Genomic DNA, 26,502 nt, shown 5'->3' with positions numbered 1-26,502 from the left:
ACGTCACACCGGTGTATGTCCCAGTGACGGATGCAGCAGACAAGCGGGTCCTGATACCTGTGCCAGGATCCACAGGGAAGCTTTGTAGAGACATGCTGGGCAATGTGTACCTAGCTTTCTGGGGAAACAGCCCTTCCCCCCTTTTATTTGGTGGCATCTTCCGATCTGCATGGTCTAAGTGCTGTCACCACGGACCATTTCAAGCTACCAATATGATGGCAACCAGCCCTGATGCTGTAACCTGGCGGCAGCGAGCCGGTGCAGGGGATTCCCGCACATGCTGGCTGGATCTGTGTCCTCGAGTGAGGATGAAACGGCTGAGGTCACACTGGGGGCAGGTGCTGCCCGCCCTCCCAGCTCTCCAGGGAGCTTGTCTTGAGATGTGTGTTGTCATGGTGATGGGAGAGTAGTGGTAGAGAAACCGTGATTTTTAGAGACATGTAAACGTTGGATCTAGTCTTTTTGGTCAGAGAGAAAGGGGAGACAGAGCAAGCAGGAGACACTTTTCTACAGGGCAAAAGCCATTTGGAATAAGACAGCCGGGCCCTGCCTGGGCTGCCACAGGAATCCCGCAAGCGCGTGCAAGGGCAGGCGGGTGGGGGCGGGGCAGGCTTGCCTCCATGGTGTAGTTGGTGTGCTTGTTGTCGAAGATGAGGGCCTCCTGGATGAGCTGGTGCTGCTGCTCCAGCAGGTCCAGGTTCGGCTTGTAGTCCACAATGCTGCGCTCATACTGCTTCAGGTGGCTCAGCTGGTCCTCCAGAGTCCCATTCATCTCGATGGAGATGCGCCCGATCTCCTGCACAGAGGGTGGTGCTACTGGGTGGGGGACTGGCGGACCCTCGGCCACGACCAGCCACCAGGAGGCGGTCTGTCGCGGGCCGCCCCAATGCCAGGGCGCCTCCAGCCCGGGACCTCTGCCCAGGGGTCCCCTCCGGCCCTCCCTCCAGTGTAACAGCAGCCACGATGCGGTTTCTGCACCAACGCTCCACAGGGCTAACCTCGCTGCTCCCCGCCTGACTCCCTGTGAGGCCCAAGACTGGGACAGGCCTATTCCACAGAGGTGGAAACTGAGGCCCAAAGAGGGCAACTTATGACATTAAGAGGCAGAGCCAGGATCGGAACCCAGGCCTGGTGACTTCAGAACCCGTGCTCCTGAGCACGAGCACCCCACGCCTCGCTTCCCAGGGTGACCAAGCCGTGCAGGGGGCACTGAGCCCCGCGGCCGACCTGCCCGATCCTCTCTCGGGCTGTCGTGAGTTTCAGTGAGGCCACTTTGGTCAGTGGGGTGCCTAGTGCACAGTGAGCACTCGTAAGTGGCGGCCTGAGTCGCAGTCGGCATGGTTACAAGCCTTCCCGTGGCTGGGTCACGAGGGCAGAGTGGGGGCGCGGGGAGGGTCTGAGCTCGGACCACCTTGGTCACAGCTACACCACAGTGCTTGTGATGCGGCTGGCATAGGGCGGTGCCCAAAAGTGTCTGTTGAGGGAAGGAAGTAATGGTCTTCCTCATCCTTTTAGGGGTGAGAAAACTGAGCCACAGAGGTTAAATTGTGCCTGGCTCCCGACCGGAAGTCGAGGGGAGAGTCGAGACTCGAACCCGTCTCTACCTGACCCCTCAGCACAGCTTCTCTCTGGATGGCGCTGCCATTTCCATGAATACGTTATTGACGCTCCTAATCCCAGGAGGCCACGAGAGCTGGGTCCCAGATCCACCGGCCCCGTGGAGCACTGGGGCCCTCCCACCAGGGGCAAGCAGCCTCCCGTTCAGTGGGGGCTCTTCCTCAACTCTGCCCTGAGACTCTCCTGGGCCCAGCAGGGCTGGGGCGACTCGCCCTCACCTCCATCTTAGTCTGGATCCAGGGCCCCACGATGTTGGCCTGGCTGGCGAACTGGCGGCGGAGGTGCTCGTTGGACTGCTGCTTGCTCTGCTCCTCCAGGAGGGCGTGGTCCCGCTTGGGCACCAGCTGCTGCACCTGGGGAAGGGGATGCGGGCAGGAGCAGTCAGGGGGGCGGCCGCCTCGCCTGGTTGGTCCTGCCCCGGCCCTGCCGGTGGGTGTGTGCCGCCCACCTTCTCCCACTTGGAGTTGATGATCTGGGGGGTGACGGTGGTGTAGGGGTTGCTGCCTGACAGCTTGATGTGGTTGCTCTCGGCGATCCTCTGGGCCTCCTTGTGGATGGCCAGGATGGCCTCCCGTTCCCTGTCGGCGTCCGGCAGTGTCGACTTGAACTGGTCGTGGGCTGAGATCAGGCCCTGGGGGCAGGAAGAGAAGGGATGAGGGCGCGGCCTGGACCCGTGGAGGCCCCACGAGCCACGAGAAGGGCGGGAGGGGAAGGGGCGGACCTCGATTTCCTCGATGGTGTGGACGATGAACATGTCCTGGAGGTCCTCCATGGCGCTCTCCATCCAGTTGTTGAAGGGGGCTGCCCGCTTGGCGTACTCCAGGTGCAGCTGGTCAATGGTCTCCAGCTGCTTCTCTGTTTTCTGGTGCGTGTTGGGAGGGACGGGGACAGAGGAGGGAGGTCAGTAGGCTAGCAGGAGGTGTGTACGGTGGAGAGGGGTCCGGGGGCACCAAGGGGTCAGGGGAAGACCCCTGCTCTGAGGGCAACAAGGCACAGACCTCAGTGGGGGGCATCGCTCCCTCCTCACCTCCAGGGCTTCCCTGCGACTGTGGGTCAGAGAGCCAAGGGCATCCCACTGGTCGCAGATCTTCTGGCAGCGGGTGTTGACGTTGTGGGAGTCGTAGTAATCCAGCTCGCTGTGGGCCGGGCAGAGGGTGATGAGATCCAGCAGGGGCAGTCAGGGTGTGCTGGACCCACCCGCCCCCAGGTGTCCCAGGCCCTGGTACCAGGGGATATCGACACTTAAGCACATCAGTCATCAATCACCCCTCTGGCCCGGGGCAGGAGGAATTGCGGGGAGAGGATAACAGAGCTTGCTGTCACTGTAAGCTATGCAGGGCTCCCAGAGTGTGGCCCTCGACCATCCCTGTAGGCTGGTGAAATCTCAGTTGCCCGACCAGGGGTCGAACCCAGACCCCCAGCAGTGGAAGCACAGAGTCCTGACTACTAGACCACCAGGGAAGTGCCCTGGATAATTTTCCATTTAAAGGAAGTCTAGCAGAACACACTGGTTAGAGAATAAGGCTCTGGAGCCAAGTTCCCTAGGTGTGAATTCCAGCTCTCCGATTTTGAACTTGTGTGACCCTGGGCGAATGAACTCCCTCTGGATCCCTCGGTTTTCTCCTCTCTGAAATGGGGGTGGGGTTATCACGGAGACCAAGTTACTTAGCTCGTGTGAACTGCCGAGAGCAGTCCTTTGCACCCAGTAGGTAAAAGTAGCAACAGTTCCTCATTAAAGGTTGTGTATTTACTTTAATGGGTATTAAGGAAGAAATGTACAATTAGCCTACAATCTCACTGTATGCAACTAACGATATATTCAAGGAAAAAAAAGTGAGCTGATTAGGGAATGGGTATTATTACTGCAATGACTGAGGTTGGAAACACTAAGCTGATACCATAGTTCCCAGCCCCCTGCCCCTTATTCCCTCTCTTCAGCCCCAGCATTCCTGCCTCCTGGGGTCCACACTTGGATACTCTTAGCAGCAAGGCTCCTAGGGAGTCAGTGTACAGGTCTGGGGGAACAACTATGGGGAGGAACATGACATGGGAACCAGGACACAGGGATTGTGTCGCCTGCCTGGTGAGCCAGACGGGCAGGCAGGATACAGGGGCCGGGGGAGCAGGCAAGGGCTGGAGGAGGAGCAAGGCTGTGCTTCACACGGGGACCAGGCGGCCCAGGTTCCAGTCCTATCTCACTCCCTAGCTGTGTGACCTTGGGCAGGCCCCTTGGCCTCTCTGTGCCTCAGTTCCCACTCTGTGACACAGGATTGCTGGGGGATTAAATGAGCTAGTACACATAGAGCACTAAGTGCCCTGAGTTTTCGTCATTACCATTAATCTACGCTCAGCCGGGCTGTCTATCCAGGCTCATCCTGGCCGGCCCTGGGCCCTCAGACTCATCTTCGGGGCAACAGACAGCACCCCAAACAGCCCTCCCTTTCTCCTCCAGGGCTACTGTCCAGAAAGCTGCCTCGGGACCGCCTGTTCCCCGGCTCAGGGTAATGGGTTTCACATGGCTGTTCCCAGTGCCTGAGAAGTGGGCTGGCCTAGGAGCTCCTCCAAGTCTGTTTCTCACTGGCTTCCAGGAGCTCGCCTGTCAATGGGGGTGGGGGTGGGGGTGGGGGACCTGCCCATGTCCCACCCCACAACCCCTGAGGGTGGTGGACGTCTGCGTCTGTGACCTCACTCTCCTTGGCCTGGGCATGCCAGGTACAGGGGCTCGATCCTAGGGGAGCTGCAGGACTTCAAGGGGTGCCCCCAACAGCGCTCAATGGGGACACCGTGTCCCCGGTACTGTGAAGACCCAGTGGTACTTCTGCCTCTGGGTGAGCAAATGGGGAGCCCCCAGAGCAGCTGGGCAGTGTGGCGGGCGTGAGTCAGGAAGGAAGCCAGCCCTGCCCGGTGTGGGGCTCCACTGGGCATCAGTGCTAGGCCCCAGCCTTGCAGGAACAAGGAGAACTTTGGGGATGACTGTGACAGGGTAGGGGGTGTCTGTGGAGAGGGCAGTTCCAGCCAAGGATCCTATTTTGGAGCAGACGGCTATTCTGGGAGCCCGGCCGCCCTCCAGGGCCTGTGGATTTTCCATGAAGTCATGGCCTGGGCCTCCCACTCCCTGGGCCCTGCTTGCTGATGGCCGCTGCGCTGGTGGAATAAGGCCCCTTTCACTGGCTCTGGAGGTTCAGTGTACTAATTGTGTGCACAAGTTTATCTGACTGGGGTGGGGAAGGGAGGGCAGAGAACCGACTGCCTGGAAGCTCTTACAATAAGTGTATTCTGAGCAGGAGAGGGAAGGGGCCGGACAAAACAATGGGCTCTCTGTGCAGCCAGATTCCCTCAGGGAGCAGGGGGTGGGAGCAGTGTGGGCTAGGCCGCCCACCACATCAGGGCGCCAGGGGGTCTCCTTGGTGTGGCAGGCAGAGGAGGGGGAGCCCCAGGGACCCCAACAGCCTGAGGAATCAGGACAAGGGGTCAGAGACCCCCCCCCCTTCTGCTGGAGAATCTAGATCCCACTGTTTCTCATCTGGGGTAAAGACAAGGTGGGCAAAAGGCATCATCCTGTAAGGCTCTTCCCTGGCATCTGAAAGGAGGGTGTGAGGGTGGAAAGGGCTGGGGGACCCCATTCCACCACTGCCCCGCCACTGCTCTGGACTGGGTGCTGGAGGGGAAGCAGGTGACGGGGAACCACGAGCCCACACGTACTTGAGCTCCTGGGCGATAGCGGCGATCTGCTCCACGCGGTCCTGGTGCGCGGCCAGGTCGCTCTCGAAGGCCTCGTGCTTGCGGATGAGGGCTTTGATGTCCGACAGGGTGGCCGTCTCATAGTCCCGGTGCTTCAGCATCACCTCCTTCCCTGGTGGGGCGCGGAGGGCAGGGGGTGCTTCGTCAGCAGCGCCAGAGGGAGGGAGACGGGGTGTGGACCCCACGCCCTGCCTTGCCGAGGATGGTGCCACGAGAGCTAGAAACCTCCAGAGCCTTTTTCCTCGCCCTTTGCAGGAATCTCTATGCCCAACTAGCTCCTGGATGGAGCTGGGAGACGCTGTGGGGCTGGTGGGCCTGAGCCATATCCCAATTCAAGCTGTGGGCTCTAAACTTAGTATCCTTTATTGGTAGACGGTAAGAATTTGGGTTGTGCTACCAGGGCTGGAAATGTGGACGCCTACCTGCGGACCGCTGTGATCTGGAGAAGCAGCTGGCGTTGCAGCCGTGCCTCAGCAGTGGGGGGAAGGGGAAGTCTGAGTCAGGGCTCTCCCAGGAGCCTGACCCCTGGCACTTGGGCGCCAGGCCCCCTCGGTGTGGGAGTCCTATCACAACCTATTGCTCCACACTATCCTAAGGGCTTTCCACGTGCAGCGAGGCAGGGCCCATTGTCGGGCCCTTTGAAGGAAGGGAGGAACACTGCTATCAGTCCTGGAGCCTGGCTAATGATACACCCCAGGACAGAAGCTCAAGTGAGCCCTGCAAGCACAGTAAGGTACTGCTAAGAACCAAGGGGGAAACGCTGGCCGGGAAAGGTGGCTGGGACCCCCAACCCCTAAAGCTACCTCCGGCTACCCCGGAGCGGCAGCTCAGAGACCCCCTCAGCTGGCACCAGGAAATCCAACCAACAGCTGCCTGCCTAGAGCAGGGGATGGCAGACAGCTTCTCCCCACCTGTTCTTCCCCTGTAAATGCGGCCAGTGCCAGGCCAAGGTTAACACCTCAATGAGGGGATGTTGAGAAGGCCGGGCACCAGCCAGTTCCATCTGCATCTCAGCCACCCCGTGGACAGGGCCCGGCACTGGCGGACAGGAGGTGTCAGCCTGGGAGACCGAGTGCACCGGCCCTGCCACTCCAGCCCCGGGGCAGCAGGCTCAACCACAAAGGCAAGCTTGCAATTCCCTTCTCCAAATTGCTTTCTCCCAAGGGTGGGAACCAGAACCAGTAGGTTACCACTTTTCTGCCTCAGCAGAGTTTCAGCAAGGGAGCTGCCAGGGGTGTGCTGGGAAGAATCGGGAGGAGGGGGCCACAGCCACGGCTGCCTGGGACCCAGGCCAAGGGGCAGCTAGGCTGGGGGGGGGGATGGGGGCTCATTTTTGCTTTTCCCCCAGACAATCTGAGACCCTGTGAGAAGCACCCACATGGGTGCTCACTCCTGCAGGCTGTAGGGATGGTGAGGGGGCACAGAGTGATGGTGGCTCAACCCGCCCTCTGCCCCCCAGCCCCCACAGGTGAGGAGGCTGCTACACCCGGCTTCCAGGGGTGTAGAGGGGTCGGGAGGCTGGTCTGTCCTCCTGTTCTGCATAATTGGGTGGTTCAGAGGACAGAGGCTTCAGGCCTTGGGAATGAGAGTGGACAGGCCTGCCTGGGGACTCCGGGCTAATGCAAGGGGCAGGGCCAGATGCCAAAGTGCCTGTGGGGAGGTAGGGGTGGGGCAGGGGCGTGTGGAGTTGGGCCCTGGCTAAAGACTGGGCCACTTCTCCTAAACGCCTTCGGGTGAAGGCCGGCCAAGGCGGTTCCCAGGGAAGGAGCTCTGGTGGGCCGTCACACCCACACCCCTCGGCCTCAGGAGACCATCTTCTCAGGGCCTCCTGGAGCCCCAGGAGAGAGGCTGGAGGGCTGATAAGAGGCCCCCAGAAGGGAAATCCACAGGGAGGACACAGGAGCCTAAGAAAGGATGATGGGGCTACAACACGTGCATAATGACAGGAGGCAGCTCAGTCCAAGCGTGGGGCCGGTGCTGTAAAATCCACTTACATGTCCAAGGGCCCCGGACCTCACCTACCTGGAAACTGCTGAGCACAGCGAAGAGGCTCAAGAGGTGTTTGTTGAATGAATGAATGAAGAACAAACGAATAAACTACATGCCAACACCCCCCCCTCAGGTTTGCGGGGGCAGAGCCCACAGGCGCCATTTCTGTGGGGCAGAGGGAGGTGCCTGCGTCCCTGGCCCAGGCTACCCTGTCCTCGGCTCGCCTTCTGGCTTCCCCTCCTCTGCATTCCTTCCCTGGCAGAGGAGGGGTCAGGGTATTGCTCTGCATCTGGAAGCTGCCGTTGGAGAGCAGCTGGCCTGAGCTAATGTGAGGAGGGCATTAGCCGGGCTGCGGCTGGGGACACAGGTGACACAGGCCCAGGTCTGCGGACCCTGCAGAGCTGCGTGTCCGCATGCCGGCAAGGGTGGGGCAGGCTCCGTATGGGTGCCTCTGGGTGGGTCTCAGCGACTGACCAGGGTTGCGGCAGCCTGCCAAATAGCTGGGTGGGTGGGGCCAGAGGAGCCCCCAGGGGCTCAGTGAGGATCTCATGGGGACCTGGGAGGGTGGGAGGGATGAAAAACCGCACTGACCAATGCAAGGAAGTGTGAGACCAGCTAGGCAGAGTGGTGGCAGGAGGGCCAGGGCAGGGAGTGCAGGAGGCAGCCGGAAGTGGGAGGGTGGGAGCCCAGTGGAAGGCGCTGGCCGTTTCCCGAAAGCTTTTGGGCCCCTGGGATGCAGAATCTCAGCCGTGGTGTGGGTCCCGACCGAGGGCCAGGGACGTGATGGAATCCCACATCCCGAGCCAAGGGAACAGGCACTGCAAAGCTGCGGAGAAGCCGGAATCACCGCTGCCCTTGTGGGAGGGGCCCCGGGGGAGGCACCGGGACAGGGCAGGGGTGAGAAGGAGCTCCCACGGCGGGCCACACCGAAGGGCGCGTGGCTGGTGGTCAGTGAGCAGCAGGTGCAAGTCGGGCAGCAGGGCCGGGAGGCGGCTCCCTGGCCCGTTCTAAGGACCATGCTCAGGACCACAGACCATCCAGCACTGGCTCTTCAGTCCACAGTCTCAAAGGGTGTTGGGCACGGAAGGCAGGGTGTGAACCCAGGCTGCCAGGGAGGGGAGAGCATACCCCCACGCCCACCCTGGCCCGGAGGGCCGCCATACTCAGGGGAGACGTGGCAGAGTGACCGGGACAGGGGCCACGTCCCTGTGCAGCTGGCAGAGGGTCCAGCGACCCAGGAAGCAGTCCACCTGTAAGTAATCTCTGAGGCCAGGGCAGGTTGGGCGGACCTGGCCCCAAACTGTTCCTTGCTGCCTGGGGCTGGATGGACCCACAGCGGCATTTGTGACATGCATGTTCCCAGGCAGCAGGAAAGGGGGTCTGACAGACAGACGCTATGCAGGCAGGAGGGGCTCTGTGTGTGTGTGTGTCTGTGTGTGCGTACACGTGTGTCTCTGAGAGACAAGAAAGGAGGGAGGGAGCTGGGAGGGTCGTACCGTCGGTCCAGGCCTCGTGGATGGAGGCCTTCTGCCGGAACTTCTCCGCCAGGTGGTCGAGCCGCTCCAGCCTGCGGATCTCGTTCAGCAGCCACTCCTCGTAGCCCTTCTCGGCCTGCTCCAGGTGCTGCCAGCCGTTGTTGATGTCCTGTGGGGGCGGGAGAGGGCAGGGCTACCACAGGGAGCTGGGGCACGCAGCAGGGCAATGCCTCCCTGAAGGTTACCACCCTGATGATGACGGGAAGGCAGCAGAAATGGGCCGGGGTCACATCTCTCCCCGGCTTTGCTGTATCTGCGTGTCTGGTCAGGGCCCAGCACATGGCAGGTGCGGTCAATACTTTTGGAGTAAATGATTGAATGAAAATGAACGAATGCCATACGGGGCACTGGGAGTCAGAAGGTGACTGTCCAGTGAATATTGTCCCTCCCCTGAGAAGGGGTCTCAAGCACTGGAGGTCCTGGAGTCACAGCCAAATGAGGGTCCAAATTCAAACAATTCCACACAAACTATGGTGTGGTTTGGGGATGGGTGTAAAAGTCTGGGGAGTGATGGGGGGAGAAGGAACACAGTAAAGTGTCAAGTGCATGCCCCACCGCACTCTGCACTCCGAAAGCTGTGCATTTCAGTTAAGAAAGACCATGCTGGGGAAATAAGCCTGTGGGCGGTGAGCAGCCGCCCCTCAGCTGTTCCCTCACAGGGAACCTGCAGCCCCACACACCTCCTGGGCCCCGGCCCACCCTCAGCCCCCGGCACTCACCGAGACCATCCTGCCCTCGGAGGGCATGAAGGCGGGCCGGTTGCTGAGGCGCAGCTTGGTCTGCAGCGTGTTGAAGTTGATCTCCAGCTGGCACTTCTCCTGCACCTTGGGCGGCTTATGGACGCGCCGGTAGTCGCGGAAGTCCTCCAGCTTCTGCTGCATCTCCTGGATGGTCTTCTGGGGCACGCGGTCCTCCAGCCAGGGGATGGTGCGCCGGATCCACTCCAGGAGCTGTGGGCCCACAAGAAGCTGCGGTGGCCTCTGCAGGGGACCCTCTGAGCACAGATAGGGCCGCCCCCGGCTCATGGGCACAGGGGACCTGGATCTCCGAGGGCCCCATCTTGGGGAATCACCCCTGCTCCCCAGCTCGACTTTTCCATGATTCCCGACGGGAATCCCATGACCAGGAATTCTGGGAACACGTGCCCCCTCTGAACCACGGGGCTGTTCTCTGGCTACTTCCTGCTCCTGCCTTTGCTTTTGGCCTTCCTTCCCTCACCTAAGCAGGGCAGCCTCAATTCAGACGCCCCTCCTGGATGGCCGCCCCCATTGCACCCCCATGAGAGCCCGCTGTCGCCATCTGCACCGAGCTTCACACTGAGAGCCTCACTGTGTCCTGGTCACTGACTGCCGCCTCAAGGGCAGGGCTGACTGCACGCCTAGCTCACTCTCGGGTGGTCAGTGCCATGCGCGGGGCCTGGGACACAGAAAATTATAAAGTACAACTGAAAAAGAAAGTGACCCGTATGAGCCACTCATGTCTTTGATGGAGTGAGACCAGGGTACAAACAAGCAAACAAACTGGACATTCTAGAACAATCCTAGGAGAGGAAAATCGAGTACTGTCCAGCATAGATAGGCCCGGGGAAGTGATTCCCAAATGCCAACCTCTGGCAGGATGAGAAAACCAAGGACAAAGGTCTCCGTGTGTGTTGACATCTTGGTGCGTGATGCTAACTGCCCTCTCTTGGGAAGGGCCGGGATCCTAAGATATAACCTTTTAACCTTCTTAGGTGTTAGACATGATGGTGGTAACAAACGGTAGCTTTTTCTTTTAAAAATATCCTTAACTTGGCAAAATAAGAAGTTCACCACTCTAGGTTGGCTGGCAAATACTTTCCCAAATTTTCCTGGTCTGTGAAATCTCGAAGTCTGGGAACCACTGGTCTAGAAGAGCAGTCAAACTACTCCTCTTGGGGAGCGTAGATGTTTTTATTTTTTTTTAATGTGGAAATTTTAAAAATAAAGGGGAGAATCTAGGAGAGATGTACTAAACACCCACATTCCCAACTGATGGTCCGGGTTCAGGTTCCGGAGCAGGGCTGCCTGGGTTTGAACCTCCGTCCCACCAAGCCGCATGGTGGTGGGTTTGTGCCTGACCCTCTCTGGGCCTGTTTCCTCACTTGGAAAAGGGGGTAATAGGAGTTCCCTCCTAACACGGCTGTTGTGGAGATGGTAAATCCTGTTCGTGAAGTGCTTGCACGGGGGCCTGACATGACAAACTGCTGTCCTGTCACCATATCAGCTCTCGGGTCTCTCTCCATCCTACGGAATCAGTCTCTCCACGGGTGGGGCACGGGAACAAAAATTTTTTAAATTTTTAAAAAGCTCCCCAGCTGATTCTAATGCAGTCGGGTGTTCAGAAAACTCTGTCCTTGAGTTATCTTCTGTAGAAACCCAAGCTCGAGACCCCAGAAGCCAGCCAGCATAGTGACACAGCAGTCTGACCCCTCAGTCTTGTAAAATCAACCCGAAAGGTCACATACTGGCTTGGTCAAACTCCACAGCCTATATAACCTTACGATCTTTTCTAGAAAGTCTCGCTGCCATCCCTGCTCTCCCCTCTGCAGATGTCCCATGACCTTTGGCAGAGAGTAACAAGAGGTGACCTAATCTTTCAGCGCTGGCGGGGCCACCAGGGCAGGGGGGAGTGACACACTCACGTCGCTGGCCAGCCTCTCATAATCTTCCATCAGGTGTTCATTCTCCTGGTTGACAGCCAGCACCTTGCAAATCCGGTTGGCGGCAGTCTCAGCCTGGGGCAGGGGAGGGGAAAGCACACAGTCAGGGCTGCCTGGGGGCTGCTGACCCTCCCTCCTGACAGGCACGTCCCCTGAAAGCTGGCTCATCCGTGGCCCACACAGAAGTCCCCAAGGAGGGAAGGAGAGGAAGCACAGCATCAGCAAGATGGGGCCGAGTGGCTGTGTCCTGACAGGCCTTTCCGGGGCCCCCAAAGCTTACTGCTGAGGCCCCCGCCAGGGGAGCTGGGCCTGTGGGCTCTCTCGACTTGGACCATGGAGGTGCTGAAGGGGACTAGGGAGCCGTACGCTCACCCACTGTGGGGGAAACGGACTCACAGGCCCTCCAAGAGGAGAGTTGGGTGAGGCTGGGTAGGGTCCTCCGCTAGGCTAAGGACCCTCCCCTTGGCTGGGAAGGGAGACCGCGGGGAAGGCCGAGCGCCAGAGAGCTGTGGCGGCGGGCAGGGGGGGGGGTGCTGGCGCCCCCCAGAGAAGTCTGGTGGTCAGTGCGCAGGCAGAGCATGCCCGGCCCCTTCCTAATCCTCCCCTCGAGGAGGCTGCTGAAGGCTCAGAGGGCGGAAGTCACGATGCACAGGGCGGAGGGGAGCCAGGGCTTCGGAGAGTAGGGAGCAGTGCAGACAGTGACTAGTCTCTGCCCAGAACTACAGGACAATGTCCTGCTTTGTCCTGCTGGGGGGAAAATGCAAGGACAGGAGAAGGAGGGTGAGGGATGCCACACAGAGACCAGGTACCTTTCAGGAAGCACAGAAAGGGTCCAAGAAGAAGAGTTGAAACGGCAACAGAACAGGAACAGAAATAGTGAGGAGGGTCTACAGAGTGGCGGGGAAGGAAAACAGAGAGGCTTGGGGGTGGCTCCAGACCTGGCTAGCTGCAGGCACTGACGCCCAGCCTCCCACTTCCACACGCTGCTCTGGGACAGGTGGGGAGGTGAGTGGGGGACCAGCTGAGAGTGGTGCACGCACACACACACACACACACACACACACCCTGCTTCATGCTGCAGGACACAGGCCGACGGCCACAGGCAGTGCTCCTCAGAGGTGAGGCTCACGAGGGCCTCGGCCAATGAACACCCAGCCCCTAGTGAGTGCAGGAAGCAGAGCCAAGATCGCAGCTTGTGGGGGAGTCACGGAGGTGAGTCCCTGACCCCAAATCTGGAGAGACAACCGGCACCCCAAGCTCAGCTCCACTGCGCTGTGCAGGCCCGCGAAGGTGCGGGCTGCTGGTCACAAGTGTTTTGGTTCACCACTGAGTTCCTGGCACCCAGCTCAGGGCTTGGCGTGTTTGAGGTACTCAAGAGTTGATGAATGAATGAGTGAGCAAAGGAACAAGGAGCAAATGCTTTAGTGACTAGAAATAAACTATCAGGAGAGAACGGAAAAACTTGGTGCTAGGGCTAGGGTTGCCCTTGCATTCATGAAACAAAACAAAACCCAGAGAGCACTCTTTTAAGAGACTGGATTGAACCTCTGGGGAAAAGACAGCCACAATAATAAAAGCATTACAAGGATGTCCTGGGAAGTAAACACGGGCCGGGGGAAGCTGGGCTCATAGCCGGAGAGGCCTGGATCCTGCACGTCCCTTGGTGACGGGCAGCTCCCAATAGGCCGGCCTTTATTTCCTCCCTCACGAGAGGGGCCCAGCTGCCTCAAAGACTCCCAAATGCTCTGACCTGGGCTTTCCTGCCAGTATCCCCTCCCACAGATGCCTCAAGGCCTCCGGTTCCCCACACCAGAGCTCAGCTCTAAGCATGAGGGGGCAGTTTGGGCAAAGAGAAGACACTCCCTCGAGGGCAGTGTGGTGGGCAGCGAGGCTGGCTTGGGGCCCGTGGAGGAGTGAGGCCAACACAAACGTGCTGTTAGTTGGGGTTTGTGGCGAGGAATCTATCACCGCCCACCCCCCCCCGCCTTCCTGCTAGGGTGAGGGGTCCCCTCCACTCTCCCTGCCTGTGCCCCCCCACAGAACACTCCGAACACGAGCTCTGACCACCTGCCGGGGAGGTGGCACGGGAAGTGGCACGGCGGGCAGAGGCGGGCAGAGGCGGGCCACTCTGACTGCCGGGCCGCGGGCGGGGCGCTTAAGGGGCCAGGCACCGTCCTGAGCTCTTCACCCGCATGAGCTCACTTCATCCTCAGGACAGCCCTGAGACGGGTACTAGCCTGCTCCACGTTTTCCACGTGGGAGAACGGAGGTGAAGAGACTTATCCGAGGTCACACTGCTGAGAGGCGGCCCAAGCAGATGGCCCGTAGGAAGGCCCCCACTGGCCTTGAGGCTCTGAAGGAGGCAGCAAAGTCCCCGCCCCGTGACTTCAGTGTCCTCCTCTTGTAAATGGGGATAACGGCACCCACCCCTCCCGGGGGTGTGCAGGGGACTCTTAGAGCCTGTGCACATGGAGTCCTCGGAGCAGTCCCTTGCATGCAGTAAGTGCTCAATAAATGAGAGCTCATTTCTTCTTGTTCTCCTCCCTGCCCAACTGCCAACGGTGACACAAAATCAAGCTGCTGGGAATACACCGCTGGCCAAGACCAGACACCCAGGAGGCAAGTGGAGGGGACAGAGCCGGCCAGGCCTCCACGTGGGGGCAGCTGGGCACCATCCTGTGGAAGCAGAGGGCTCCTGACAGGCGCAGCGGGGGACACGTGAGGTCAGCCAGGCTCGGGGAGGGCCGCTCCTGGGAGCAGACACTTCTGACGGCCCTACCTGTGTCCGCGGGGCTGCTGGGGACAGCGGCCTGACGATCTGGGTCAGCAGGAGCAGGCCCAGAGCCTTTCCTGGGGCCTTTGGGAGGGGACAGAGCTGCAGAGAGGGGCAGCAAAGCCAATGCTCCGGGCAGAGGCACAGCCAGCGCAGCAGGCAGGTGGCCGGCACGGATCACGGAAAGGGCGGGGCGGCCGAGCAGAGCAGCACAGGCCCAAGCTGCGCTCTGCCATCTAAGGTGACACTGGGATTCAGCTGCCTTGTCTGAGAAACCAGGGTGCCACCACCCATCTCACAGAGTGGGCGGTATTCACAGAGAGACTACCTGTGGTGTCTCGACACTGGGCCAGCACCGGCCCGGTGGTGGCAATGGAGGCCCACAGTCACAGGAACCTGCCAGACTGGGTCGGTCCTCAGGCCGCAGCCCGGGCAGGGGGACGTGGGGGTGGAGGGGTGGCAAGGGCGAGTCTCCAGCCACAGCAGTGAGGGTGCTCCCGCCCCAGCTCACCTTTTGAGCCCCCGAGAAAGCGTGGTAGAAGCAGGACACGTAAGTCATGATGGCTTTCTCATCTGGCCTCAGAGTGCCTACAATATCTGCGCAGAGAGAGAGAGAGAGAGAGGCAGGAGAGAGTGAAAGGCGCAGGAAGGCCGGCCGAGGCCCGAGGTTCATGCGGAGGAACAGCGCTTGCTCTGGACTGGAAGCCAGGCCCTGGCTCCGGCCTGGGTGGGCATGTCTTGCCGGGGTTTTGTAGAGGGGAAGGGGGAGGGTCTGAATAAGATGGATTCCTTTTCGAACCAGGCCTGAGTTTGTGAAACACTAGCAAGGAAGCCTTGTTTAGGGCTGGAAGGATCAGGTGTTATTTGATCTTCCTGGAAACATAAGCAAGATCCTGTCCGGTGTGACCACCTACCACCTTAGCATAAACCCCTGGTGGTCTCCTGATGTCCCCAGAATAAAACCCAAGCTCCGGATCCCGGACTACGATGGTCCTGCACGGCCTGGGCCCGTCACGTTTTCCGACCTCATTTTCCTCCCCTCTCCTACTCTTCTCCAGCCATTCCTTGAAAAAGCCATGCTTATTTACACCTCAGGGCCTTCGCACTTGCTCCCCCCTCTACCTGGAACACTTTTCCTACAGATCTTCACCAGGCAGCTCCTGCTCATCTTGCCTCCCCTGACAGCCCCAGCGAAGCAGCCCCCACGCTTCCCCATCCCACCATCCTGTCGCATGCTCTCGACTGCACTTATCACATGAAATTACTCTATCTGTGGACACGCCTGTTGTCTGCCTTGCCCACTAGAATGTAAGCTCCATGAGAGCAGGGACCGTGCCTGACTCAGTCACTGACTATATCCTAAGTGCCTGGAACAGAGCCTGGCACAGGTCAGGCCCTTGATAGACAATGTGGGCAAGGACTGAATGGGCAGAGGTGCCAAGGAGTCAGGGGGTGGCTTCCAGTCGGAGAGAGACCGCTGCCGTCTGCAAGAGAAATGAAGTGAGCACGGGAGGCGAGAGGCAGCAGCGGCATTGGGCAGTGGCAGCGAGGTGGGCCTGCCTGGCCCTGCCCGGTACCTTCTGCGCTCCTGAAAAGGCATGGTAGAAGCTGGACACATAGGTCATTATGGCCTTCTCGTCGGGCCGGGCCGTGTTCACGATGTCTGCAAGTGAACAACAAGGGTTAAACCGCCCAAGCAGGGGCGGGTGCGGCGGGGGCGGTCACCCACTGGATCCACAGGCTCCCAAGGCCACAGCCATCCTGGGAGAAGGACCCTCAGAGCTGATTCCACGGCCCTTGGCGACTCCAGTGGGCTTGGCTTGGCCACTCCATCCCCCATGGTCACTGGAAAGGCCAAGCCTGTGGGAAATGGATTAAAACGAGGCCACTTCCTCTCTCTGAGAGTGGCCTCAAGGGGCTGCTAGACGGTCAACCCCAAAGGCCACCAGAGGCCAGAGGCATGGGTCCTGGCTGGGGGTGGTACATGGCTGGGAAAAGGAGCAAAGCCGGAAAAGGAAAAAACACTCCACTTTGGTGGGCTCCAGACTCCGAGGCTGTGGCAGGCAGGGAAGGCAGAGGCCTTGGTTGTTTGCAGGAGTCAACCCTCCTGGCGACCTCCCTCGCCCCTCCGGAGGGAGGGGTGGGATCAGTCAGGAAGGCAGGGCACCTGGGCCCAGCCCAAGAGGCAGCCCCTGAGAGCTGACCCTTCAAGGACCTCTTCCCCACCACCTGCACCCCTGGCTGCTCAGGCTGCTCCTGCTCTGGCTCCCTGGGTGACACCACTGTCCCCAGTTCACGCTGATTCATTCAGGCGTTCTGGCTGGCTCCGCCAGCTCCCTGAGGCTACTGCAAGACATGCCCACAAAACAGGGTGCTGACTGAACAAAAGGGATGTACTTACCCTCTGCATCCAACATCTTGGGGATGTCTAGGTATTTCTCAGCCACTTCAAAGGCATTGTTCAGGTTGGTGACGGGGTCGTCCTGGGGGAGGGAGGTGAGGGAAGGAGGAAAAACTTGGTCAGGGGCAGGATGCACAAGCAGAAGGAACAAGGGCTGGCCCGGAAGGGAGGGATCTTGGGAAGGGCTAGGACTGGAAAGGGTCCTTCAGGCAGTTCTCAGCCACCTGTGCTGCTGCAGGGATCAGTGAGGGGAGGGGGGACACCCGGGTAAAGTCAATTCCTACCCAAAGGAATGCCTCTGGAAATCTTTGTGGGGCAAACTGTGGACCCTTTCTCCAGAGACAATGCAGGCGTGCTCTTTTCTTAGAATTTCCATCCATCCCCAGACCCCAGATTAAGACCCCTGCCCTGAAACCCACACTGGTCCAGACCTGAGAGAGCCCTGGGCGTGGGGGGTGGGGTAGAGAGGGAACGGAGTGCATCCACGTTCTAACCTCCCTACTCTAACTGCCCCCGTTCTAACCTCCCTACTCTAACTGCCCCGCTGCTTACAGGATGAAAGGCACTTCACCCTGACCCTCCCTCAGGTGCCTTCACCTAGGCTTTCCAGCTAGAGCCCAATACGATTACTCACTGCGGACTGAACGGGCTAAGTGCAGGCCTGTGCCTCCCCAACCTGGGATGCCCGCTCTCTGGCCCTCAACTGCCTCCTCCCCAGAGGCCCTGCCCCCACCGGGCCAGCTCAGGTGTGCCTTCCTTCCTCTGGAGCATTTGTCCGGCCCCATCCCCTCTCCACTCCCACGCAGCCTGAGCACATGCACAGGGCCCTGTACGGCTGGTTTGCTCTGGACGCAACTGTCCTGTCTTCCCCGCGAGGCTGGCAGCTCCTAGAGGGCAGAGCCTGGGTCTTACACGCTCTGTACAGGCAAAATACAACAGGACCCCGCACGGGACAGGGCTGTCGGCGGTGATGGTTTAGAATTCTTTACCCCTCCCCAAATGCTTCCAGAATCTAGAGGGTTAAGGAAGGGCGGCTATTAAGCATGGCCGGCCAGGCCCTACAATAACCCCAGGTAGCTGCGATGACCAAGGAGGGAGAAGGGCAGTCCCCAAGGGGAGCAAAGGAGGCGAGATCAGCCACCGAGCCTGGGGTCTGCTGACAGCTGGCACAAGGCCCTCCCAGTCTGCCCATCTGAGCACAGAGTCCAGCTCTGGACGCCAGCAACAGATGGGCTTGGGGGCGGTGGCCCGGAGCCAGGGTCAGACTCAGGGTGTCTGCGGGCCACTGAGGGGAGCAGGAGACACGTACCTTTCTCAGCTTGTCGTACTCAATCAGCTCTGGTCTGTGCCGGTGGATCAGGGCATTGAAAGCAAGACCGTCCTTCCAGCTGGGGATGGAAAGGCCAAGGTTATGAGTGGAGCCCCCCCACCGTCATGGGAGGGCTGCAGGCTGTGGGCACCCACAGGAATGATTAACTCCCACTCAGTGAGGTGGTTTAGAGTGTGTGCCTGGCACTGTAGGCAGACGGTGTGGCCGGCTGGCCGTGAACCTGGCTGCTGGAGCCAGACCATCTGGGGGAAATCCCAGCCCTTCCACTCGCTGTCAGTGTGACCTTGGGCAAGTCCCATAATCTCCTGCTACCTCAGTTGCCACATCCGTAAAATGGGGATAATACAGTACCTACACTTCATTGGGCTGTTGTGAGGATGAAATGAGTAAATATGTGAGGCTTTGGCCGATACCTGACAAATGACAAGTGCTTTGAGTGCTCGTTACCAGGGTAGCTGTGACCTGCTGAGCACTGTCCCTGCAAGGCCCCACTGAGCCGGGCAGGCCACTGCAGGCCCTCTGCACCTTAGCTGACCTGACCCGTGGGCTGGCTAAATGCCGGGATGTGGCTTGACACGAGGGGCTCTGTTCAGAGGAAAGTGACAGCTGGTCACAGTCACACTGGCTCTTTCATGGGTCAAGGTTAATGACGCCTCCTTAGAAAGACCCCCCCCGGCCCCCGACTGTGGTATTCTTCCAGTTACTTTCTATCACCTTATCCTACTTTGTCGTCTTTCTATGACTCCTCTCACTACCTGAAATTACGCTGTTGGTTTCTTCACGCCTTTGTGAACTACTGGTCCCCCTGCTGCGGTGTTACCTTCCAAGCGTGGGGACTTTATTTTGGTGCTGCTGTATTCCCACTCTTGGCATGGAGTAGGCATTCCATAGACATTTAGTGATTGAATAAATAAACGAGTAGAAATGCACAGGGACTTCCCTGGTGGCACAGTGGTTAAGAATCCGCCTTCCAATGCAGGGGACGCGGGTTTGATCCCTGGTCGGGGAACTAAGATCCCACATGCCTCAGAGCAACTGAGCCCGCAGGCCACAGCGACTGAGCCCACGCTCCACAAGGAAAGATCCCACGTGTGGCAACTAAGACCCAATGCAGCCAAAAAAAGAAAAAGAAATGCACAGAGGACCAGCCAGCTGGTGGCAGGAAAAGGAAGGAAACACACAGAGGAGCTCAAGGGAGGGACCAAATGCTCTCAATGCAGAGCACAATGGTCCCCAACGTCCAGTGCCAGGGCTCCAGGAAGCCTGAGGACACAGCAGGACCTCTGTGGATCCCATGAAGCCCCGTTCTTCATTCCTACGTGTGCCCTCTCCCTGGTCCATCCACCCCAGGAGAACACCAGAGGCTCAGAGAGGTGAGGTCACAGAGTCACACCAGATCTGACCTCGGGGCCGCCCCCAAAGCCTGCACTCCTAACCCCCGGGCCATGCCACGCTCCCAGATCTTGTGTGGCACTGACCACACTCACCTCATGGACACACTCATTTCCCGCCCTCAACCGAGGAAGAACAGGCTCGTGCAGGCCGAGTCTTGTTCCTCTAGTGGACACAGTACATTTTTCCCAACACTACATTCACTAGCAACCGTAAGGATGGCAGGTCCCTCTTGAGAGGTCAAAACAAAGGAAGAGCTTTGTTGTTGCTTCTGAGTTACCTTGCTTGGGGAAAAAGAAGATTCTAGAGGGCCTGCCAGAGTGCCGGGCCTTAATGCCTTTAGCCTGGGACGGCGAGGTGACTGCTGCCTCCCCCAGGGGACGCAGGGACCTTGCCAGGGGCTCACGGGGGCCAGTGGCAGGGGGAGGGGCCGCTGAGAGCTGGCACCTCACAGACCATGACAACACCACAGGAAAAGAGAGAGGGTGGGAGGACCGCATCTCAGGTCCCAGGAAGCAGAGTGGGAATGATGTGGGCCGGGTGCTTTGGCCGGCGCTCACCTGATGTGGAAGTTCTGCACGTTGACGTTCTTGTACGGGGCCGTCTTTCTCTGGCACCAGAGAAGGAGCCCTTCCTTGGCAGAGGTCTCTGCAAAACACATGAGGATGGTGAGCACTGGCCCAAAACTAAGCGCTCAGAACCCAGCCCCGGTGGATTGCACTTTCGGCTCGGGCATAAGGGTCGCACAGAACCTGGGGGAGAGGCCCTTGGACGGAGCAGCAGCAGTGCCCCTTCCAGACGCGGGTGGGCGCCTGCTGATCCTAACAGCACGCCAGGCCCCGAGGGGCAGTCCCTTGCCTGGGGTCACCCCAGAAGTGGCAGTGACAGGCCAGTGTGAGGGCCTGAACCGGCGCCATGTTTCTGACCCCAAAGCCTGTGCCTTTAGCTGGCAGGACACACGGCCAAACAAGCCCTGATGCGGGCCTGCCCACTCAGGGTCTCTAGACCTGGCCGCAGCTTCGAGGAAGCAGGGCGGGAGGGCCCCAGGAGGTCCGTCCGTTCCCCGTGGACAGCTCTGACTGTCCTCAACACACTGGGAGTGCTACAGTGACCAGATAGATGCGCTCCCTGCTGTGGTCTGTCACCAGGAGCCCCCTCTGCACACTGGCCCTGTGGCTTTTCTCATCCTGTGGTGGCCTGGACCAACCCCAGGTCCATGGAGGCCAAGGTCCGAGGGTGGGAGGCTGAGTGGAAACATAGGTGCTGACGCCCAGGAGAACGAGGCCAGGCCTGACTCTATCACTAGTTTGCTACTTGACTGTAAAATGGGGCCACACTTGACAAGGGTGGTGTGAGGGTCCACTGAGATGGGCGGCTGCGGGGGGGACCCTTCACCTGCAGCCTGGGCCAGCACCTCTACTAACCACCCCCAGGCAGGGCATCTGAGTGATGTCTGGACACAAGAAAGAGCCTCAAAGCATGAAGACAAAAAGCCCGAAATCCTAACTAAGTCCCCCCAGCTCGGGTGGAACCAGGGTGGGGAGGAGAGGCTGTTCTTTGCCCATGAGCAGGTCCTTGGCTCTCACCTTCCACAGAGATGTCCTGGATGGCGAACCTGAGGATGATGGTCCAGATCATTCCCAGGGTCATCTTTGCGTTGCCGTCCACAATCTCTGCACACAGGGAAAGGGGGCAGAGGGCAAGAGGGTTGTTAAAACCAGAGTGGGACTCCCCAGGCGGCCCCCGGGCCTGTCTAGAGATCAACTCCAATCATCTGAAAGAGCTGCCTAGGCCTGTCCTCCACCGCCTTCACTGGGAGAAGATGTCCCCTGAACACTCCGGGAAGCGCTGTCCCTAAAGCCTTCTGCTGCCTGGCACCTTCGGGCTTCCATCCCCGTGTATTCTCGGCCACGCAGGCCTCTTCCTCTCTGGGCAGCTCATTCTCTTGACCCAGCTCAACGGACTGCTCCCCGCTGAGCCTCGTCCCAGGTGTTGGGCCTCCGTTTCCAGGACCCACCACACCTTATGGGCATGTCTCTTGAGAGTCTGCCCACTTCCTTCCAATCCCACTGCCGCCACCTTCGTCCGAGCCACCGTCGTCTCCCTCAGATCCGCCCGTGCTGCCCCCTCCATCCCCACTGCGACCCACCCCACGCGGCAGGCGCAGCGTCACTGGAACAGGTGCACCGGATCTGTGTCGGTCGCCTGCTTTGTGTTCTGGAGTCTGGCTTACAAGGCCTGCCCTGCGTGACCCCCACCTCCCTCCCCAGCATTCTCCAGCTCCGTCCCCTCAACAAGCCAGCTCTCTCTTGTTTTAAGGCTCTCACACCTTCTGGCCCGCCACAAAGCGCACGCCTCGACCCTTTCCTCACACGGCTGGTCCTTCCCAGCCTGTAAGGCTCTGCTTATACGTCACCTCCCCAGAATGGCTTCCCTGACCGTCCCGGTGCCTCTCTCCCCAGCACCCTGCTCTTCCCCTCACACAGTGATATGTGCTGGTTTGTCTAGTTGTTCACTGTCTGCCTTCGTGATCACCTCTGCACCCCCAGCACCTGGACCCGGCCCTTGAGAAAGACACGGTGCTGCAGGAAGGGGAGAGTGGGTAGCACAAGGTGCAGCTGATAAGTGCGTGCTTTTTTAACTAACCGAAAACCAGCCTCTCTCCCAAACTTCTGGGAGTGAAAGAGAAGGGTTTGGACCACACGTTCTTCAGCTTCAGCAGCTTAAGAGAAAAACCACTTCTGCAACGCTCAGGCACCGTGTGTCTGCAGCCAGGTGAGGGAGGTGCATGCAAGCGGCCTCTTCCTGGGGCCCATGGGCCCAACACGCCTTTGGCGGTCCTCTCAGGCCTGCCACCCCCACGCCTCTCACACACCGGATGCAGGAGAGAGGATGCGGAGAATGGAGGGGACACTTCAAGAGAGCTTGCTCACCAGCCTCGAGAACAGAAAACTCTAGGCGGGCTTGATCTGGGAAGGAGGCACGATGGTCCCCCAGAGGATGGGGCCCAGCCTTCCCCGAGGACATGCTCGCTAGGAAAGGGTGGGTGCTCTTTTAGCCACTGGAGAGGCTCCCCACAGCGAAGCCATGGGCTGACGGCCGAGGGCACCTCTCGGCTTGAGGGTTTCAGGAGAGGAGATATGCGTAGCTGGCCGCCTGGAAGCAGGGGAAGGACACGTTGTCTGTCCAGCTCTCTCCCAGTGTTAAGAACCCCCACGGCCGGAAACGAGGCCGAGCCTTCCCAGCGTGGGGTGAGGGCGGTGATTCAGGAAATCTACGCTGCGTTCCCCCCGAGGGCCAGGCACCCCAAAGCCGGGGACGGACACAAGCTGGAGAGGAGGCTGCAGCGCCCATACCCAGCCGCTTCCACGAGCAAGCTGGTCACGGAGGACTCAGAGAGTCCCTGTGAGGGGAGGAAGACGGCCGCTCTCATGACACATCCACCAGCTGCTTCTTGGACCTGCAGCTGTGCCTCCGACTCCCAACCCCTCTCACAACCCCCACGAGGAAGCCACGTTCCAGCAACTGCCTAGATGGTGTGGAGGGACAGGGAGCTGGGGGTGGGCGGGGACTGGGGCGCTCAGGTATCCCAAAGCCCTCGGAGCGGCTCCAGTCGGCTGTCCTCCAGAGGCCCGACGGCCACGGGGATTGGGAGTGAAGCAGCTTGGGCATGAACGGAAAACATTTTTAGACTGAGTTTTTCTCCAGATGAAAACTGATGACTGCCACGGGTCTCTCCTCTAACCCCTTCTGTATTTACAGGCTAGCATCTGAGCAAAATCAATGCAGCTGTGAGAAGCGGAAGGCTGGAGGGGAGCCAGGAGGAAAGAGCCATGCAAGAACAGAAAATCTCAGGGTCTGACTGAGTTCAGGGTTTTGATTTTTTTTTTTTTAAGCAAACACCAACCACCTCAGCCGTGGCATGCGAGGCTTGGCAGCGCTCCCTGGAGAGGTCCCGGGTTGGGGCAGAGCCCTGGAACGCGGGATGTGCATTCTGGCCCGGAGTCCTGGCCAAATTCTCGGAGCCCTGCCATTAGCGGCAATTAGTTTTCTTTGTTTTTCTAAAAGCTGGGACAACATGGATATGGGGGTGTAGGAAACCCTGCTCTGATTAATGACCAGAGCTGGGAGCCCAGGCTGATGGGGAGCTTCTGGGCTCTGTCAGGCCTCGCCTGGTCTCCAAAGGCGTCTGTGAGACAAGAGCCTGCACTGGAGGGAGGGCACTCCGCTGCTCTAGGGAGGGCTCGGAGACAAGGGTCACAGTTCCAGGTGCCCGCACGGGGCGCAGAGGATCCCGGGTATTCTGTCAAGAGGCCACACTCTCCCAAGCTGTGCAGCCAGCAAAGTCTGCTCACTGACCTTTGGGCTTACACTCCCTGACACCGGGCCTCAAGCGCCCTCCCCTACTCTGAGCGCTCCTGCCTGCAGACACCAGACAGGGCCTAAGGGCGAAGGTGCTGCTGGCTCAGAGAGATGCCGTGTCACGTGTCGGTCTGTGTCCCTCAGGCCCGGCACCAGGAGGGCGAGTGAGGGTGTCCGGGGTCCAAGTCAAAGCCATTCCTCCCCCTGTGCCCCTCACGACCGGGTGAGCTGGATTTCCTGGTCTTGGGCTGGATTATCCCTTGGGGGAAGGGAGGGAGGTCTGTGGGCCCAGCGTCACATCAAGGGCAGTCACTGTGGTCGCTGCTTGGTGCATCTGGGCTTTAGGCACCCCCAAGTGCTCTCTCTGCCACCAACACGACTTCTGTTCCCAAGGCAGAGGTCGGGCCCCATCTGAGCTCACCTTCCGCCCCAATGGAGACCAGCTTGACTCCTTTGCTGGCGATGAAGTCCAGTGCCTTGTTCACATTGTTGATTTTGTGCACTCTCATCTTGCCCCGCTCCGGCTTAGGTAACCGCTCCCCTGAGGGCCAAACACCGAGAAAGAGAGGGAGAGGAGCTTCAGGGTCCCCGCTGCTCCCCAGAACAGGCCCATGCCAGCGCAGTGCTGCTGCAGCTGGTAAAGGCCCCGCTCTTCCCTGAGCAGCAACGGGACGGCGGGGTGGGTAGCACCCCGTGGGCACCCGCAGGAGGGGGCCTCACCTGAAATGACCTCCAGGAGGAGCATGAGCTTGAGCCCGTCTCGGAAGTCCTCGTCGATGTTCTCGATCTGCGTGCCGGCCTTCCTCAGGTGGGAGTTGCACCAGGCTGTGAAGGTCTGGGGAAGCAGAGGAGAGCATGGCTTGGAGGGTCGGCGTGTTCGTCAGGGCTCTCCAGCAAAAGGGCCAGGTCACAGCCCTGACCCTGCGACAGCACGGCTGCCACGGGGCCCTTGCTCAGGGCCAGGTCCTGGGCCCCACCTTTTATCAACAATGACACTGTTTCTGGTCTTTACAGCGACCCAGGCAGGTGGATCTGAGGACACTGAGGCTCAGGGCAGTTACCAGACTACCACTTGGTCAGCCAGGTGACGAGTGGCAGAGCGTGGACTGGAAGCCACGTCGGCCAGCCTCAGAGCAAGTGCTGTCCCCACCACACCCTGAGTGAGCCCACTGCACGCATCGGGCAAAGGTGCTGACGGAACCAGGTCCTGAGCATGGAAACAAGAAGCAGGGGTCCAGCTCCCGCGGACACGTTCTTCTGGACAGACCCACCAGCCCTCCATCCCCCTGAGCGGGCAGAGCAGACCACAGGTCCCCACGGCCCTGGCTCCCTTCCACCTGCCCCTCCCCTCAGGCAGGGGCAGCGATTTCCCCATCACTGGCACAGAGATGACTTGGGACAGGAAAGCAGTTGGAAAACAAGCCTCCTGTAAATTCAAGGTTTGCTCAAGTCAGTCTCTCTTCGAACTGCCAGTAGCCCAGTGGCAACACCTCCCCCAAAGGCCGGGCGCACAGATCCTCCGAGCCTTGTGGCACCCCTACATATGCTGTTTCCCTAGAGGCCAGACACCCTCTATTCCCTGGAGAACATCCCACGCCCCACCCTTCCACATCTTAAGATCCAGTGTATCTCAGAGGGGGCTGGAAGGCAAGTGGGAGGCAGGCACCCACCCCCACCAGGGTTAGGCAACCACATCTGAGGAGGAACTGCCGGAGGATCACAGGGCACGCGGGTGCTGGAAGGCGAAGGGGCCTTTTCAGGTGGAGAGGCCCGTCGATAAGAAGCCCAAACCCCAAACCAGAGCACAGAATGCCCGAGTAGTAACCACCACTCAGCCCCCTGCTGGCTGGGGCGTGTTATCAGACTTCAGCGCCAGGGGTGCACGTCACATCAGTTAAGGTGCATGTGCCCAGATGCCTTCTGTGGAGACAGGCCCCTGCAGCAAGATCTGGGAAAAACCCCACGCCTGTTTCTCACGGGAGTCCCTCGCTCTGCCCTCGTCAATCTGCAGGGCCCAGCGTGGAGGTGGGCCGACAGCCAGGAACGCGCAAGAGCCCATGTGCACCCGGGTACCGGCAGAGGCCATGTGGGGCTGAGGGGCTTCCAAGGAGCCTCTGGCCAAGGACCATGTGTTTTGACAACTGTCACCAGCCCTGCTCATTCAGAGACTCAACACGAGGCCCCTCCCAGACAAAGAAGCCGCCTGATTAATACGCTGCACCACAGGTACAAGGTTTCCTTCCAAACCCGAAGCGGGGGGAGGGCTGCGAACGGGCAGGGCACCCCGCCCACCTCCCGCCAACACGAAGAAGAGTTCTTCCACCTCGGAGACGGACACCCACGTGAGGCTGTCTCCTCAGCGACGGGCACCTTTACCCCGCTTCCGCCTCGCCTCAGCCCGCACCCACCCATCCCACAAAATCAGTCCCAAGTGCGGCTCCTCCGGACGCCCCCACTGACTTGCTTGCCCCACCCCGACTCTGACTCGGATGCCCCCTCCTGGTGCAGGTCTATCACAGCACCATTCTCTCTGCTTCTGCCTCCCCACAAGCATGAGCTACTTTGGGCTCTGGCCAGGAGCAGGTTCTCAGCAAGGCATCCGCCTTCCCTACCTCGCTTCCCACGCTCCTTCCCCTCTGCAGCTCTCAATTCAGACAGACCAGGGCTACACCACTCATGTGG

At 59.8% G+C, this 26,502-nt stretch overlaps 1 protein-coding gene across 2 annotated transcripts in view; it reads right to left on the bottom strand.

Annotated features, from left to right (window-relative positions):
• Window positions 1-26,502, bottom strand: part of ACTN4 (actinin alpha 4) — a 72,063-nt gene that overhangs the window by 3,517 nt on the left and 42,044 nt on the right. The window contains exons 2-17 of one of the 2 annotated variants that reach the window (XM_079908610.1): window positions 24,541-24,655; window positions 24,242-24,361; window positions 21,045-21,131; window positions 20,019-20,106; window positions 18,046-18,124; window positions 16,737-16,818; window positions 15,913-15,998; window positions 11,545-11,637; window positions 9,602-9,832; window positions 8,844-8,991; window positions 5,320-5,470; window positions 2,645-2,753; window positions 2,339-2,479; window positions 2,066-2,248; window positions 1,836-1,970; window positions 617-796 (exon numbers count right to left, since the gene is read on the bottom strand). In XM_079908610.1, the coding sequence (XP_079764736.1) occupies window positions 617-796; window positions 1,836-1,970; window positions 2,066-2,248; window positions 2,339-2,479; window positions 2,645-2,753; window positions 5,320-5,470; window positions 8,844-8,991; window positions 9,602-9,832; window positions 11,545-11,637; window positions 15,913-15,998; window positions 16,737-16,818; window positions 18,046-18,124; window positions 20,019-20,106; window positions 21,045-21,131; window positions 24,242-24,361; window positions 24,541-24,655 (2,028 nt within the window). Of the gene's footprint in view, window positions 1-616; window positions 797-1,835; window positions 1,971-2,065; window positions 2,249-2,338; window positions 2,480-2,644; window positions 2,754-5,319; window positions 5,471-8,843; window positions 8,992-9,601; window positions 9,833-11,544; window positions 11,638-14,846; window positions 14,933-15,912; window positions 15,999-16,736; window positions 16,819-18,045; window positions 18,125-20,018; window positions 20,107-21,044; window positions 21,132-24,241; window positions 24,362-24,540; window positions 24,656-26,502 lie in introns of both variants that reach the window. The other variant, XM_079908611.1, reaches the window with a different exon arrangement.

Source organism: Stenella coeruleoalba, assembly GCF_951394435.1.
Source record: "Stenella coeruleoalba genome assembly, chromosome: 20".
NCBI classification, from domain to species: domain Eukaryota; kingdom Metazoa; phylum Chordata; class Mammalia; order Artiodactyla; family Delphinidae; genus Stenella; species Stenella coeruleoalba.
This window is presented reverse-complemented; position numbering and strand designations above follow the sequence as displayed.